This window comes from Heptranchias perlo, chromosome 22, assembly GCF_035084215.1.
Source record: "Heptranchias perlo isolate sHepPer1 chromosome 22, sHepPer1.hap1, whole genome shotgun sequence".
In the NCBI taxonomy this organism is placed as follows: Eukaryota; Metazoa; Chordata; class Chondrichthyes; order Hexanchiformes; family Hexanchidae; genus Heptranchias; species Heptranchias perlo.
In genome coordinates, this window is record NC_090346.1 from 52,389,546 (window position 1) to 52,408,635 (window position 19,090).

The 19,090-nt window shown below is 45.9% G+C and overlaps 1 protein-coding gene across 1 annotated transcript in view; it reads left to right on the top strand.

Moving 5' to 3' along the window:
* Positions 1–17,076, top strand: part of LOC137340829 (netrin-3-like) — a 395,369-nt gene extending 378,293 nt beyond the window's left edge. The window contains exons 5-6 of the mRNA XM_068003642.1: positions 10,152–10,226; positions 16,098–17,076. Coding sequence (XP_067859743.1) covers positions 10,152–10,226; positions 16,098–16,429 — 407 coding nt within the window. The 3' untranslated portion in view covers positions 16,430–17,076. The remainder of the gene's footprint in view (positions 1–10,151; positions 10,227–16,097) is intronic.
* Positions 17,077–19,090: the final 2,014 nt, after the last annotated feature.

Genomic DNA, 19,090 nt, shown 5'->3' on the forward strand with positions numbered 1-19,090 from the left:
TTTCTCATTTCAAACTTATACATTTTTAACCTGTATCCCTTGGAATATGAACCCTTCACTACAGCAACAAATTAGCCTAGACCAGTCCGACTATTGATGGGCTTTGGGGCTAAAAAAGACATTCACCAAGGCAAGGGTCAGGAACGTTAGACCAATCATTAAGGTGTAAACTGTTAGCTTAACTTGTATTTTACTGTGTTGCTTATATATCCATTTGATGCTTCATGCCACAGTGTAGAGGGAGCTTTACTCTGTATCTAATCAATGCTATACCTTGCCTGGGAGTGTTTAATAGAGACACTAATTGTAAAATGTTTAATCTCCAGCACAGACATCATTCATCCTCCCCTACAAAAAGATTACATTTTTGAAAAATCTTGTATGCATTTTATCTCTTTAAATACGGAGAAATCGACAAGCGTAAAGCAAAAAAAAGGCTGATTTTATTTGAGTGCTTTGCAGACAACATGGATTTGACTGCAGAGCACAAAGCCATCATTCAGAGAGCTTTTATAGGCAGATATGGTGAGCAGGTGTACATCAGGAATGTAGGCTTGAAAAACACTTTAGAAATAACAATAATCTGGGCCAAAATATGCACAGAAATTGGGTAACACTTTTCCTGGGACATGAATAAGCTTGTAGCATATTTACAAAAATATAGCACCTGCTCAACATGTTCACTTGCTGCTGACCCACACGCAAAAAAACTACATAACCGGATGTTGCTTGTCCTTGGTTAGTACACTCCCCAGACCTTCCCTACGGGTTAGCTGGGCTGCCCTAAACTGAGCTGCTGTGCTTAATACAACTATCAAAACATAGAAGTTTACAGCACAGAAGGAAGCCATTCGGCCCATTGTGTCTGTTCTGCCTCTTTGCAAGAGCAATTCAAAACTAATCCCACTCCCCTGCTCTCGCCACAGACCCCTGTATCTTTTGCTTCTGCTACTTAGCCAATATTCCCTTACAAGATGCAATGGTCCCTCCCTCAACCATTCTTTGTGCCTAAGCATTGCATGCTCCAACAACCCTCTGTGTAAAGAATTTTCTTCTAACTTCTCGCCTCACTCTCAGTGACAATTTTAAGTTAATGGCTCCTTGTCACACACTCGCTAATCAGCAATACAAATGCAAAAAAAAAGATTTATTTTAAAAGGTTTCCAATGTATTAGTGAGTAAGTGCAGCATGTGCAGTGGTACTGTGTCACACAGTTCAGAGACAAGCCTCCACACTGTCCCATCAAACACTCCCAGGGCAGGTACAGCACGGGTTAGATACAGAGTAAAGCCCCCTGTACACTGTCCCATCAAACACTCCCAGGGCAGGTACAGCACGGGTTAGATACAGAGTAAAGCCCCCTGTACACTGTCCCATCAAACACTCCCAGGGCAGGTACAGGGTTAGATACAGAGTAAAGCTCCCTCTACACTGTCCCATCAAACACTCCCAGGACAGGGACAGGGTTAGATACGGAGTAAAGCTCCCCCTCCTCTGCTGCAATAATGAGCCTCCCCCACCCCCCCACACCCCACAGCTTGACATTTCTTTATTTCCCACACTGGCCTTCCTCTGGCCTCTCTGAATGAGATGCCAATTGTCCAGAATTACAGACCGTTCACTGCAGGTTCATGTCCAGGAGTTAAGATGGCCCAAATTCACTCTATGCAGGTCTGTTACAGCCGAAAAGAGGACACTATTATCCAGGAGTCTGACTTGGACCAGACCCCAGTCCCATCGTCGACCTACAATGTTTGATCTGCTGCAACAACCAATCCAACTATTTTTATTTTTAATAACTGTAATGGAAATATTTTAACGTATCAAGAATCACTCACCATGTTTGTTCTTTCATAGAATTATAGAAAGGTTACAGCACGGAAGGAGGCCATTTGGCCCATCGAGTCCGCGCTGGTTCAATGCAAGAGCAATCCAGCTAGTCCCACTCCCCCGCCCTATCCCCATAGCCCTGCAAATCTTTCCCTTTCCAGTACTTATCCAGTTCCCTTTTGAAGGCCATGATTGAATCTGCCTCCTCCACCCCCTCGGGCAGTGCATTCCAGATCCTAACCACTCGCTGTGTAAAAAAATTTTTCCTCATGTCACCTTTGGTTCCTTTGCCAATCACCTTAAATCTGTGTCCTCTGGTTCTTGACCCTTCCGCCAATGGGAACAGTTGCTCTCTATCTACTCTGTCTACACCCTTCATGATTTTGAATACCTCTATCAAATCTCCTTGTAGCCATCTCTGTTCCAAGGAGAACAACCCCAGCTTCTCCAGTCTATCCAAGTAACTAAAGTCCCTCATCCCTGGAGTCGTTCTAGTACACTCTCTCTTCTGCACACTCTCTAAGGCCTTCATATCTTTCCTAAAGTGCGGTGCCCAGAACTGGACACAATACTCCAGCTGTGGCCGAACCAGTGTTTTATAAAGGTTCATCATGACATCCATATTTTTGTAGTCTATGCCTCTATTTATAAAGCCCAGAATCCTGTATGCTTTTTAGGAACATAGGAACAGGAGTCGGCCATTCAGCCCCTCGTGCCTGCTCTGCCATTTGATAAGATCATGGCTGATCTGTGATCTAACTCCATATACCTGCCTTTGGCCCATATCCCTTAATATCTTTGGTTGCCAAAAAGCTATCTATCTCAGATTTAAATTTAGCAATTGAGCTAGTATCAATTGCCGTTTGCGGAAGAGAGTTCCAAACTTCTACCACCCTTTGTGTGCAGAAATGTTTTCTAATCTCATTCCTGAAAGGTCTGGCTCTAATTTTTAGACTGTGCCCCCTACTCCTAGAATCCCCAACCAGCAGAAATAGTTTCTCTCTATCCACCCTATCTGTTCCCCTTAATATCTTATAAACTTCGATCAGATCACCCCTTAACCTTCTAAACTCTAGAGAACACAACCCCAATTTATGTAATCTCTCCTCGTAACTTAACCCTTGAAGTCCGGGTATAATTCTAGTAAACCTACACTGCATTCCCTCTAAGGCCAATATGTCCTTCTGAAGGTGCGGTGCCCAGAACTGCTCACAGTACTCCAGGTGCGGTCTAACCAGGGTTTTGTATAGCTGCAGCATAACTTCTGCCCCCTTGTACTCTAGTCCTCTAGATATAAAGGCCAGCATTCCATTTTTAAACCGCTTTCTCAACCTGCCCTGCCACCTTCAATGATTTGTGCGCATATACCCCCAAATCTCTCTGTTCCTGTACCCCTTGTAGAATTATGCCCTGTAATTTATATTGCCTCTCCTCGTTCTTCCTACTGAAATGTATCACTTTGCATTTTTCTGCATTAAATTTCATCTGCCACGTGTCCGCCCATTCCACCAGCCTGTCTATATCCTCTGAAAGTCTATCACTATCCTCCTCACTGTTCACTACCCTTCCAAGTTTTGTGTCATCTGCAAATTTTGAAATTGTGCCCTGTACACCCAAGTCCAAGTCATTAATATATATCCAGAAAAGCAGTGGTCCCAGCACTGACCCCTGGGGAACACCACTGTACACCTCCCTCCAGTCCGAAAAACAACCGTTAACCACTACTCTCCGTTTCCTGTCACTTAGCCAATTCTGTATCCTTGTTGCTACTACCCTCTTTATTCCATGGGCTGCAACCTTGATGATAAGCCTATCGTGTGGCACTTTATAAATGCCTTTTGAAAGTCCATATACACCACATCAACTGCATTGCCCTCATCGACCCTCTCTGTTACCTCATCATAAAGGTGCAGCCTAAAAGAGGACACTATTATCTCGGAGTCTGACTTGGATTAGATCCCAGGTCTTTATCAGTTTGCAAACACGCCCCAAGCTTCCTGGGTGTTGCTTATTTCTCATATGGTGGCTGGAGACTGGATTGAGTCAGCTGTGATTCCCTCCGAGGTCAAACAGCCTGAAATATTAACTGTCCAGGGTCACATATAAAGAATAGAAACTAGCGTGAGGATCAAGGAGGATGTCCAGCACCCATGGGACTCTACACCAATACTTGTAGAACTGTACCCCAGCACCCATGGGACTCTACACCAATACTTGTAGAACTGTACCCCAGCACCCATGGGACTCTACACCAATACTTGTAGAACTGTACCCCAGCACCCATGGGACTCTACACCAATACTTGTAGAACTGTACTCCAGCACTATTGGGATTGTAGCCTAGCACTTAGGAACATGGGAACAGGAATAGGCCATTTAGCCCCTCAAGCCTGTTCTGCCATTCAATAAGATCATAACTGATCTGTGCCCTAACTCCATATACCCGCCTTAGCCCCATATCCCTTAATACCTTTGGTTAACAAAAATTTCTCAATCTCAGATTTAAAATTAACAATTGAGCTGGCATCAACTAGCGTTTGCGGAAGAGAGTTCCAAACTTCTGCCACCATTTGATTTAGAAGTGTTTCCTAACTTCACTCCTGAAAGTCCTGGCTCTAATTTTTAGGCTATGTCCCCTAGTCCGAGACTCCCCAACCAGCGGAAATAGTTTCTCTATCTACCCTATCAGTTCCCCTTTAATATCTTGAAAACTTCGATCAAATCACCCCTTAATCTTCTAAATTCCTGGGAATATAACCTTAGTTTGTGTAATCTCTCCTCGTAATTTAGCACTTGGACCCCAGGAATCATTCTAATAAATCTATGCTGCACTCCCTCCAAGGCCAATATATCCTTCCTAAGGTGCGACACACTTGTGGGACTGTACCCCAATACTTGTGGCACTGTACCCCAGCACCCATGGGACTGTACCCCAGCACTTTGGACTTGTACCCCAGCACCCATGGGCTGTGCCCCTGCACTTGTGGGATTGTACCCCAGCACCGATGGGACTGTACCCCAGCACTTGTGGGACTGTACCCCAGCACCCATGGACTCCCCAAAGCCTTTCCACCATCTACAAGGCACAAGTCAGGAGTGTGATGGAATACTCTCCACTTGCCTGGATGAGTGCAGCTCCAACAACACTCAAGAAGCTCGACACCATCCAAGATAAAGCAGCCCGCTTGATTGGCACCCCATCCATCACCCTAAACATTCACTCCCTTCACCACCGGCGCACTGTGGCTGCAGTGTGTACCATCCACAGGATGCACTGCAGCAACTCGCCAAGGCTTCTTCGACAGCACCTCCCAAACCCGCGACCTCTACCACCTAGAAGGACAAGAGCAGCAGGCACATGGGAACAACACCACCTGCACGTTCCCCTCCAAGTCACACACCATCCCGACTTGGAAATATATCGCCGTTCCTTCATCGTCGCTGGGTCAAAATCCTGGAACTCCCTTCCTAACAGCACTGTGGGAGAACCGTCACCACACGGACTGCAGCGGTTCAAGAAGGCGGCTCACCACCACCTTCTCGAGGGCAATTAGGGATGGGCAATAAATGCTGGCCTCGCCAGCGACGCCCACATCCCGTGAACGAATAAAAAAAAATTTTTTAAAAGTAGGAGCAGGACCCGGCCACTCAGCCCCTGGGCCCTCTCCGCCACCCACAGGGCCTTGACCGATCCGAACTCAGCTTCATGTCCAATTTCCTGCCCACTCCCCATAACCCCTAATTCACTTTACTTCTAGGAAACTGTCTATTTCTGTTTTAAGTTTATTTAATGATGTAGCTTCCACAGCTTCCTGGGGCAGCAAATTCCACAGACCTACCACCCTCTGAGTGAAGAAGTTTCTCCTCATCTCAGTTTTGAAAGAACAGCCCCTTATTCTAAGATTATGTCCCCTAGTTCTAGTTTCACCCATCCTTGGGAACATCCTTACCGCATCCACCCGATCAAGCCCCTTCACAATCTTATATGTTTCAATAAGATCGCCTCTCATTCTTCTGAACTCCAATGAGTAGAGTCCCAATCTACTCAACCCTCCTCATATGTCCGCCCCCTCATCCCCGGGATTAACCGAGTGAACCTTCTTTGTACTGCCTCGAGAGCAAGTATGTCTTTTCTTAAGTATGGAGACCAAAACTGTATGCAGTATTCCAGGTGCGGTCTCACCAATACCTTATATAACTGCAGCAATACCTCCCTGTTTTTATATTCTATCCCCCGAGCAATAAACGCCAACATTCCATTGGCCTTCTTGATCACCTGCTGCACCTGCAAACTAACTTTTTGATTTTCTTGCACTAGAACCCCCAGATCCCTTTGTACTGCATTACTTTCCAGTTTCTCGCCATTAAGATAATAACTTGCTCTCTGATTTTTCCTGCCAAAGTGCATAACCTCACATTTTCCAATATTGTATTGCATCTGACAAATCTCCGCCCACTCACCCAGCCTGTCTATATCCCCTTGCAGGTTTTTTATGTGCTCCTCACTCTCTACTTTCCCTCCCATCTTTGTATCATCTGCAAACTTTGATATGTTACACTCGGTCCCCTCCTCCAAATCATTAATATAGATTGTAAAGAGTTGGGGACCCAGCACCGACCCCTGCGGAACACCACTGGCTACTGGTTGCCAGTCCGAGAATGAACCATTTATCCCAACTCTCTACTTCCTGTTAGATAACCAATCCTCCACCCATGCCAGAATATTACCCCCAATCCAGTGATTCTTTATCTTGAGCAATAATCTTTTATGTGGCACCTTGTCGAATGCCTTCTGGAAGTCTAAATACACTACGTCCACTGGTTCCCCTTTATCCACCCTGTACGTTATGTCCTCAAAGAACTCAAGCAAATTTGTCAGATTTGTACCCCAGCACTTGTGGGACTGTACCCCAGCACCCATGGGCTGTGCCCCTGCACTTGTGGGATTGTACCCCAGCACCCATGGTACTGTACCCCAGCACCCATGGTACTGTAACCCAGCACCCATGGGCTGTGTCCCTGCACTTGTGGGACTGTACCCCAGCACCCATGGGCTGTGCCCCTGCACTTGTGGGATTGTACCCCAGCACCCATGGGACTGTACCCCAGCACTTGTGGGCTTGTACCCCATCACTTGTGGGACTGTACTCCAGCACTCATGGGACTGTACTCCAGCACTCATGGGACTGTACTCCAGCACTTATGGGACTGTGCCCCTGCACCCATGGGACTGTACCCCAGCACCTATGGGACTGTACCCCAGCACTTATGGGACTGTACCCCAGCACCTATGGGACTGTACCCCAGCACTCACGGGACTGTACCCCAGCACCTATGGGACTGTACCCCAGCACTCACGGGACTGTACCCCAGCACCTATGGGACTGTACCCCAGCACTTATGGGACTGTGCCCCTGCACCCATGGGACTGTACCCCAGCACCTATGGGACTGTACCCCAGCACTCACGGGACTGTACCCCAGCACTCACGGGACTGTACTCCAGCACCTATGGGACTGTACTCCAGCACCCATGGGACTGTACCCCAGCACTCACGGGACTGTACTCCAGCACTTATGGGACTGTACTCCAGCACCTATGGGACTGTACCCCAGCACTCACAGGACTGTACCCCAGCACCTATGGGACTGTACCCCAGCACTCAAGGGATTGTACTCCAGCACCTATGGGACTGTACCCCAGCACTCAAGGGACTGTACTCCAGCACTTATGGGACTGTACCCAAGCTCTCACGGGACTGTGCCCCTGCACCCATGGGACTGTACCCCAGCACCCATGGGACTGTACCCAAGCTCTCACGGGACTGTGCCCCTGCACCCATGGGACTGTACCCCAGCACCCATGGGACTGTACCCCAGCACTTATGGGACTGTACCCCAGCACTTATGGGACGGTGCCCCAGCACCTATGGGACTGCACCCCAGCTCTCACGGGACTGTGACCCTGCACCCATGTGACACCCCAGCAACCATGGGTGAGGAGGAGGGGAAGGACGATAATTGGGAAAGGAAACATTGGAAAAAAAAAAGTGCCCCTCACAGTATCGTCAGTCGCAGTACTGTCATTCCCAGCATCCCGCGGCAAGGACACTGACCCCAAATTGAGTTCAGCTGAAAGATATGGCTGTGGCACCTCACACCACATCAGAAGCCTGCAGGCTTACAAGCAGTGAAAGAAGGGAACTGTCCAGGTATCAATCACTCGGTCTCTTTTCACTTCATGCAGCATTGAGCTTATTAATGACAAATTATGAGTGAAAGGTCCAGTAATTAATGCTGAACAAAGCTTGGCAAACTGTGCATTGGCTGTAATGTGAATAAGCCACACAAATACCTTCAGGCTGAGTGCAGCTGCCTCTAACAAAAGGTGCATTTATAGGACACAGTACCGTTGCTGAAACCCCAGCAGGATGTGGGCCAGTACACTGCAAGTTCTTCACGGGAGGGAAATAATAATAGCAATGAGTTTTTAAAAAATTCACTGAAGAATAATTAGAGAAAAATGATTATTTCTCAGAACAAGGTGTGGAGAGCTCAATCTTTTAATCCGTTTTTAATGGAAAAATCATCAAGAGGATATTAAACACTTCAGATATCAGAGTAATGAGGAGAGAGCCCAGGCATCGGGTGTGGAGTCACAAAAACATGGGATGTGGAGGCATGGGGTTTGGGGACATTGAGGCATTAGGAGTCTGGAAGATGAGGCCTAGGGGATATAGTTGTGGTCCTCATATTGTCCCTGGTGTGGCCCTCATATTGTCCCTGGTGTGGTCCTCATATTGCCCCTGGTGTGGTCCTCATATTGTCCCTGGTGTGGTCCTCATATTGCCCCTGGTGTGGCCTCATATTGCCCCTGGTGTGGCCCTCATATTGTCCCTGGTGTGGTCCTCATATTGTCCCTGGTGTGGTCCTCATATTGCCCCTGGTGTGGCCCTCATATTGCCCCTGGTGTGGTCCTCATATTGTCCCTGGTGTGGTCCTCATATTGCCCCTGGTGTGGCCCTCATATTGTCCCTGGTGTGGTCCTCATATTGTCCCTGGTGTGGTCCTCATATTGCCCCTGGTGTGGCCCTCATATTGTCCCTGGTGTGGTCCTCATATTGTCCCTGGTGTGGTCCTCATATTGTCCCTGGTGTGGTCCTCATATTGTCCCTGGTGTGGCCTCATATTGCCCCTGGTGTGGCCTCATATTGTCCCTGGTGTGGCCTCATATTGCCCCTGGTGTGGCCCTCATATTGTCCCTAGTGTGGTCCTCATATTGTCCCTGGTGTGGCCTCATATTGCCCCTGGTGTGGTCCTCATATTGTCCCTGGTGTGGCCTCATATTGTCCCTGGTGTGGCCTCATATTGTCCCTGGTGTGGCCTCATATTGTCCCTGGTGTGGTCCTCATATTGTCCCTGGTGTGGCCTCATATTGTCCCTGGTGTGGCCCTCATATTGTCCCTGGTGTGGCCTCATATTGTCCCTGGTGTGGCCTCATATTGCCCCTGGTGTGGCCTCATATTGTCCCTGGTGTGGCCTCATATTGCCCCTGGTGTGGCCTCATATTGTCCCTGGTGTGGCCCTCATATTGCCCCTGGTGTGGTCCTCATATTGTCCCTGGTGTGGTCCTCATATTGTCCCTGGTGTGGCCTCATATTGCCCCTGGTGTGGCCTCATATTGTCCCTGGTGTGGTCCTCATATTGTCCCTGGTGTGGTCCTCATATTGTCCCTGGTGTGGCCCTCATATTGTCCCTGGTGTGGTCCTCATATTGTCCCTGGTGTGGCCCTCATATTGTCCCTTGTGTGGTCCTCATATTGCCCCTGGTGTGGCCCTCATATTGTCCCTGGTGTGGCCTCATATTGCCCCTGGTGTGGTCCTCATATTGCCCCTGGTGTGGTCCTCATATTGCCCCTGGTGTGGTCCTCATATTGTCCCTGGTGTGGTCCTCATATTGTCCCTGGTGTGGTCCTCATATTGTCCCTGGTATGGCCCTCATATTGTCCCTTGTGTGGTCCTCATATTGCCCCTGGTGTGGCCCTCATATTGCCCCTGGTGTGGTCCTCATATTGCCCCTGGTGTGGTCCTCATATTGTCCCTGGTGTGGTCCTCATATTGCCCCTGGTGTGGTCCTCATATTGTCCCTGGTGTGGCCCTCATATTGCCCCTGGTGTGGTCCTCATATTGCCCCTGGTGTGGCCCTCATATTGCCCCTGGTGTGGTCCTCATATTGCCCCTGGTGTGGCCTCATATTGTCCCTGGTGTGGTCCTCATATTGCCCCTGGTTCTGATATTAATGTTCCTTTTATCTCCTTCCCAGACTGTGAAACTTATTGCAAACCTGTGAAAGGAAACTTGAAGATCAACATGAAAAAGTACTGCAAGAAAGACTATGGTAAGTCTCACACACTACTACAGCTAATTCCAAATAATGATCAGCTCAAACCTTGCTCTCAGCAACACTCCAACACCAACGCTGCGATTCCCCATAGGGATGGGATATCGATCAGACCCTGCGATTCCACTCAGTGATGGAAGTTGGGAACAGGAGGAGGCCATTTAGCCCCTCGAGCCTGTTCCGCCATTCAGTGAGATCATGGCTAATCTGTATCCTAACTCCATCCACCCACCTTGGCTCCATATCCCTTAATATAACTGGCTAGCAAAAATCTATCAATCTCAGATTTAAAATTATTAATTGAGCATCTACTGCTTTTTGTGGGAGAGAGTTCCACATTTCTACCACTCTCTGTGTGAAGAAGTGTTTCCTAACTTCTCTCCTGAATGGCCTGGCTCTGATTTTAAGGATATGTCCCTTTGTCCTAGACTCCCCCACCAGCGGGAAAAGTTTCTCTCTATCTACCCTATCAATTCCTTTCAAAATCCTAAAAACCTCAATCAAGTCACCCCTTAACCTTCTATATTCCAGAGAATACAAGCCTAGTTTATGTAATCTCTCCTCATAATCTAACCCTTGGAGCCCAGGTAACATTCTGGTGAATCTGGGCTGCACTCCTTCCAAGGCTAATATATCCTTTCTAAAGTGCGGTGCCCAGAACTGTACACAGTACTCCAGATGTGGTCTAACCAGGGCTTTGTATAGCTGTAGCAAAACTTCCTCCCCTTTATATTCTAGCCCTCTAGTTATAAAGGCGAACATTCCATTAGCCCTTTTGATTATTTTTTGTACCTGACCACTACATTTTAGTGATCTGTGTACATGGACTCCTAAATCTCTCTGGATCTCCACTATTCCTAACTTTTCACCATTTATAAATTACTCAGATGGATCCTTTTTTGGTCCAAAATTGATGACCTCACATTTACCTGCGTTGAAATCCATCTGCCACAGTTTTGCCCACTCACTTAATCTATTAACGTCTCTTTATAATTTTATGCTCCTATCTACACTACTTCCTATGCCACCAATCTTTGTGTGATCGGCAGACTTTAATATATGGCTCTCTATTGTGTTATCTAAGTCATTAATAAATATAATGAATAGTGAAGCCCCAGCACAGATCCTTGTGGGACACCACTAGTCACATCCTTCGATTCGAGTACATACCCCTTATCCCTACTCTCTGTCTTCCACCGCCTAACCAATCTCCTAACCAGGGCAGTAATTTGCCTTCAATTCCATGAGCTTTAATTTTAGGTAACAGTCTCTTATGTGGAATCTTATCAAATGCCTTCTGGAAGTCCATATAAACAACATCCATATACATTCCCCTGTCCACTACTTTAGTTATTTCCTCAAAAAATTCAAATAGGTTAGTTAGTCATGACCTACCCTTTACAAATCCATGTTGGCTCTCTCTAATCAGCTCAATGGGATATCGATCAGACCCTGCGATTCCCCACATAGAATGATAGAATCATAGAAAGGTTACAGCACGGAAGGAGGCCATTTGGCCCATCAAGTCCACGCCGGCGCTATGCATGAGCAATCCAGCTAGTCCCACTCCCTCACCCTATCCCCGTAGCCCTGCAAATTTTTTCCTATCAAGTACTTATCCAGTTCCCTTTTGAAGGCCATGATTGAATTTGCCTTCACCACCCCCTCGGGCAGTGCATTCCAGATCCTAACCACTCGCTGAGTAAAAAAGTTTTTCCTCATGTCGCCTTTGGTTCTTTTGCCAATCACCTTAAAGCTATGTCCTCTGGTTCTTGGCCCTTCCACCAATGGGAACAGTTTCTCTCTATCTACTCTGTCTGGACCCTTCATGATTTTGAACACCTCGATCAAATCTCCTCGCAACCATCTCTGTTCCAAGGAGAACAACCCCAGCTTCTCCAATCTATCCACGTAACTAAAGTCCCTCATCCCTGAAATTATTCCAGTAAATCTCTTCTGCACCCTCTCTAAGGCCTTCACATCTTTCCTAAAGTGTGGTGCCCAGAACTGGACACAATACTCCAGTTGTGGCTGAACCAGTGTTTTATAAAGGTTCATCATGACTTCCATACTTTTGTTCTCTCTGCCTCTATTTATAAAGCCCAGGATCCTGTATGCTTTTTTAACCGCTTTCTCAACCTGCCCTGCCATCTTCAACAGTTTGTGCTCATATACCCCCAGACCTCTCTGTTCCTGTACCCCTTTTAGAATTGTGCCCTCTAGTTTATATTGCCTCTCCTCGTTCTTCCTACTGAAATGTATCACTTTGCATTTTTCTACGTTAAATTTCATCTGCCACGTGTCCGCCCATGCCACCAGCCTGTCTATATCCTCTTGAAGTCTATCACTATCCTCCTCACCGTTTACTACCCTTCTAAGTTTTGTATCATCTGCAAATTTTGAAATTGTGCCCTGTACACCCAAGTCCAAGTCATTAATATATATCAAGAAAAGCAATGGTCCCAGCACTGACCCCTGGGGAACACCACTGTACACCTCCCTCCAGTCCGAGATATTGATGGGATATCGATCAGATCCTGTGATTCCAACATTAATGGGATATCGATCAGATCCTGCGATTCCCACATTGATGGGATATCGATCAGATCCTGTGATTCCAACATTAATGGGATATCGATCAGATCCTGCGATTCCCCACATTGATGGGATATCGATCAGATCCTGCGATTCCCACATTGATGGGATATCGATCAGACCCTGCGATTCCCACATTGATGGGATATCGATCAGATCCTGTGAGTCTCACATTGATGGGATATCGATCAGATCCTGCGATTCCCACATTGATGGGATATCGATCAGATCCTGCGATTCCCCACATTGATGGGATATCGATCAGACCCTGTGATTCCCCATATTGATGGGATGTGGATGTCGGAGCTGTGGGGCTGCTCTCATGTGATTCCAGGCTTACCTATCCAATGTAGCCAGACTTTCTCCAGCAACGGATTGTCTTCCCATCACATTACCATTACCTCCGGGTCCCCCAAGAATCTGTCCTTGGCCCCTCCTCTTCATCATCTACATGCTGCCCCTTGGTGTCCTCATACAGACATTGGGACAGCCTGTACATGTATGTTGATGGTATCCAACTCTATCTCTTCACCACCTCTCGACCTATTCACCACCTTGCTCTTGACCCCTCCAATACATCTATGTTGTTAGACTGTTTATCCAATAACCAGTCTTGAATGAGCTGTAATTTCCTCCAGTTAAACACTGGAAAGACTGAAGCCATTGTCTTCATTCCCCCCCAAAACTCCCTCACCACCGATTCTATCCCACTCCCCAGTCACTGTCTGAGGCTGAACAAGACTGTTTGCAAAACGGCATCCCATTGGACCCCAAACTGAATTTCGGACCCCATAACCTCTCCATCACAAAAAACACTTACGTCCACCTCCCTAGCATTGCCTGTCTCCGCCCCTTCCTCAGCCCATGTGCTGCTGAAAACCTCATCCATGCTTTTGTCACCTCCCTACTCGACTATTCAATGCTCACCTGGCCATCCTCCCATCCTCCCCGCTTCGTAAACTTCATCTCATCCAAAACACTACTGTCCATATCCTAACCTGCACCAACTCCCACACATTCACTGCTCACTGACCTACATTGACTCCACTTCTCCAATGCTACAAATTTAAAATTCTTATCCTTGTGGTTAAATCACCTCATGGCCTCAATGTTCCCTATCCCTGTAACCTCCTCCAGCCCTACAACCCCCTGAACTGTCCATTGCCCTCACTCTGGCTTTTTATGCTTCCCCCCTCCATTTGCCCCACTGTTGGCAGCTTTGCCTTCAGCCATTGAGGCTCCACATTTCAGAATTCCCTCCCCAGCCCCCTCTGCCTCTCTCTCTTCCTTTAAGATGTTCCTTAAAACCCATGTCTGACCGAGCTTTTTGGCACCCCTCCTAGCGTCTCATTCTTTGGCTCGGCATCCATTTTTGCCTGATTATGCCTCTGAGAAGTGCCTTGGGATGTTAATTGTGCAATATAAATACAAGTTGTTGTTCTTCTTGTTGTTCTTGGGTGTTGGCGGGTACTCACAGCATATTCAATGCCATTTCAACCCTTCTACAGCCCATGTGCGAGGTGTCAGCCTTGGCTCAGTGGTAGTTCTCTCCCCGCTTGAGTCAGAAGGTTGTGAGATTGTGAGTTTAAGCACCACTCCAGAGACTAGAGCCTATAATCTAGGCTGACACTACACTATTGAGGGAGTGCTGTCAGAGGTGCCATCTTTTGGGTTAGACTTTAAACTGAGGCCATGTCTGCTCTTTCAGGCAAATCCCAGGGCACTATTTGAAGAAGAGGAGGGGAGTTTTCCCCGGTGTCCGGGCCAACATTTATCACTCAACCAACATCACTAAAACAGATTATTTGGTAGTTTATCTCCTTGCAGTTTGTGGGACCTTGCTGTGCACAAACTGGCTGCCACATTTCCCTACATTACAACAGTGACTACACTTCAAAATATTTCATGGTCCTGTGAAAGGCACTATATAAATCTAAGTTATTTCTTACACTGCCATTTCATCTCCTTCCACAGCCCATGTACAATTTACCTTATCATGGACTCTATTGCGTTGATTTCATCACCTTCAGCAACTCATATATAATCGACCTTATCATGGACTCTATCCCTGGCCCCCATTTAATCTTCCACAACCCATGTACACTTTACCCTATGATGGACTCTACCCACCCATTATATCTCCTTCCACAGCCCATGTGGGAGGTGTAGTTAATACAAAGGGAGAATGTGTCAAAATGCAAGAGAACATTAATAAACTTGCAGAATGGGCATGTAATTGGCAAATGAATTTCAATATAGATAAGTGTGAGGTGGTGCATTTTGGGAGGAAGAATAAGGAGGCCACATACTGCTGGGATAATAAGAGTCTAAATGGGATAGAGGAGCAGAGGGATCATGGGTTACAGATGACCTACTTCTGCTCCTATTTATTATGTTCTTATGTTCTTTACCCAAAGAGTGGTAAGAATGTGGAACACGCGACCACAGGAGTTGTTGAGGCAAATAACATAGATGCATTTAAGGGGAAACAAGATAAGCACATGAGGGAGAAAGGAATAGAAGGATATCCTGATAGGGTTAAATGAAGTAGGGATGGAGGAGGCTCATGTGGAGCATGATTGCTGGCGTAGACCAATTGGGCCGAATGGCCTGTTTCTGTGCTGTAGTTTCAATGTAACACAATGAAACTCGATGTATAATCTACCTTATCATGGACTCTATCCCTGGCCCCCATTTAATCTTCCACAGCTCATTTATACTCTACCTATTATGGACTCTACCCACCCATTTAATCTCCTCTATGTATTTCACCCTAAATGACTGTTTTTCACAGATGTAATATTCTTGGTCACAACTTTACAGGATTAGACCTTTATGGCATAGATTTTCAAACTGGGGGGCGTGCCCCTGGAGAGTGACAAGATTATTGAGGTGCTCAAGGCTTTGGGTACAAAGTAGAACCAACAGCTGATTTTTCTCTATCTCTAGTGTGGGAGTGTTGTTACACACCAGCTGAGATCAAAGCCGAGGCCTTCTGCTGTGCTATGTACTTTTTACTGACAGGCCATGGAGGAGCTGCAGACTAGCTCTGGATGAAATAACCTAGCGTTATACAGATAGTTTAAAAATAGAAAATTAATGAGGATTTTGAAAGAATTCTTACTCATTTCTGAAGATTTTTTGACAGGAAACAGTCTCAGAATTTTTCTGAAGCGTTTTTTGGATATGGTGAAGGGATGTTAATGGTTGTCAGATGCCATGAGACTCTTGAGTGTAAAAAAGCCGACTAACTTCTCCCTTATCCTTTTCCAGCCGTTCAAGTTAATGTTTTAGATATGGAGACAGTGAGTGAATGGGCAAAGTTCACTGTGAATATCGTGTCGGTCTATAAGAGCCGAGATGAGAGGATTAAACGGGCCGACCAGTTCCTATGGATTAATATGAAGGACTTGGCATGTAAGTGTCCAAAAATCCAAATGACCAAAAAGTACCTAGTGATGGGGAACACGGACAGCATGTCTGAGAGACTCGGAGGCCTTGTGGCTGATAAGAACAGCCTTGTCATTCAGTGGCGGGATGTGTGGACAAGACGACTTCGGAAATTCCAACGGAAAGAGAAGAAAGGAAAATGTGGAAAGGCCTGATTGACTCATTCAGAAAAGACTCTGTGAAAAGCATCACGGGCCACAATGTAAATACACTTTGGGTTCAAAATACTTACTTTTCAGAACTGGCCAAGGGACCTTAGACTGTAAGGAGGAGACTGGAGACAGTAAATGGCATGATATTCAACCTCATACAAACTGTTGGCTGAATATGCTTTTCAAATTGCTCATTCCTTTTCTAAATGTGGTCATGAGACCTTTCTATGGTGCAAAGGTCAGGCTGCTTCTGAAGCTCCGTTGTCTGATCCCAGAGTCTGAGTAGCATCTGACAGACGGGAATAACCCATCATGTCCTTTCCATTGATTAGTCGGTTGTCCCTATTGAAGTCCATCTTACCTCTTTTTTTGCCTGTTGTTATGACTAACTCCCTGGAAGAGACAAGAAATGGTAGTGTGTGTGAGCCCAACAGCTGTGCTGAACACAGAGTGTAAATATGGACAGCTTTCAGGATTTTTTTTAAGCAGACAAAGCATTTGGCATGTTGCAAGTGATCTGTTAACATTGTGTATTTTGAACTGTGATTTGAAAATATCAAATTTCAAATAGATTTTACAAAGCGCTTGAGCATGTAAAACTTTCAGTCTGACACACAACCCTTCAGTCTAATAAAGCATTTCATGTGCAGTGCTCCCTTGGCCACCTTGTCAGACGAGCTGGAATAGTAGTCCTCCAATATAGCGCACCCTCCAATATACTGCACCCACCAATATAGCACACCCTCCAAATATAGCACACCCTCCAATATAGTACACCCTTCAATATACCACACTCTCCAATATAGCACACCTTTCAATATACCGCACCCTCCAATATAGCGCACCCTCCAATATACCATACCCTTCAATATACCGCACCCAACAATGTACCACATCCTCCAATAAACCACATTGTCCAATATACCGCATCCCCAATATAGCACACCCTCCAATATACCATACCTTCCAATATACAAAGGTGTCAGCCTTGGTTCAGTGGGTAGCACTCTCGCCTCTGAATGAGAAGGTTGCTGGTTGAAGTCCCACTCCAGAGACTTGAGCACATTGTTTAGGCCGACACTCCAGTATAGTATCGAGACGCGTCTGCCCTCTCAGGTGGATATAAAAGATCCCATAGCACTATTTGCAGAAGAGCAAAGGACTTCTCTATGGTTTGCTGACTAACATTTATCCATCAACCAACATCACAAAAGCAGATTGTTGGGTCATTAGCTCATTGATGTTTGTCAATCTTGCTTGCGCAAATAGGCTGCTATGTTTTCCTGTTTATGTTTATGACAGTGACTACACTTTTTTTAAAAAGTGTACTTAATTGGCTATTAAGTGCTTTGAGACATCATGAGGTCATGAAAGGCGTTACAGAAATGCAAGCTTTTTCTTTCTTTCTTTCTTTCTTTCTTACCAAATCCTCCAATTTTCCAAATCCTACAATTTTGCATACTTTTAAACATCACACCCTCTAATATACCACACCCTCTAATATACCACACCCTCTAATGTACCACATCCTCTAATATACCACATCCTGTAATGTACCACACCCTCTAATATACCACACCCTCTAATATACCACACCCTCTAATATACCACACTCTCTAATATACCACATCCTCTAATATACCACACCCTCTAATGTACCACATCCTCTAATATACCACACCCTCTAATATACCACATCCTCTAATATACCACACCCTCTAATGTACCACATCCTCTAATATACCACATCCTCTAATATACCACACCCTCTAATATACCACACCCTCTAATATACCACACCCTCTAATATACCACACTCTCTAATATACCACATCCTCTAATATACCACATCCTCTAATATACCACATCCTGTAATGTACCACACTCTCTAATATACCACATCCTCTAATATACCACACCCTCTAATGTACCACATCCTCTAATATACCACACCCTCTAATATACCACATCCTCTAATATACCACACCCTCTAATATACCACATCCTCTAATATACCACACCCTCTAATGTACCACATCCTCTAATATACCACATCCTCTAATATACCACACCCTCTAATATACCACACCCTCTAATATACCACACTCTCTAATATACCACATCCTCTAATATACCACACTCTCTAATATACCACATCCTCTAATGTACCACACCCTCTAATGTACCACATCCTCTAATATACCACACCCTCTAATATACCACACCCTCTAATATACCACATCCTCTAATATACCACATCCTCTAATATACCACACCCTCTAATATACCACACCCTCTAATATACCACATCCTCTAATATACCACATCCTGTAATTTACCACATCCTCTAATGTACCACATTCTTCAATACCACATGCTCCAATATGCCAGCCCCTATCCTCCAATCCTTCAATATGTGATGTCCTGCAATACACCACATCATCCAGTTTATCACATTCTCAGTAACCCTGCCACTGGATTCAATCTCCAGTTCCTCCATCAACAGCTGTGGCTGCAGAATGTACAATCTACTGAATGCACCGCAGCAACTCTCCAAGGTTACAATGGCCAATATCATTGCGAAGGACAAGAGCAGCAATGTTGTGGAAACACCATCACCTCCAAGATTCCACATTCCCAACTCACACATCATCCTGACTTGGA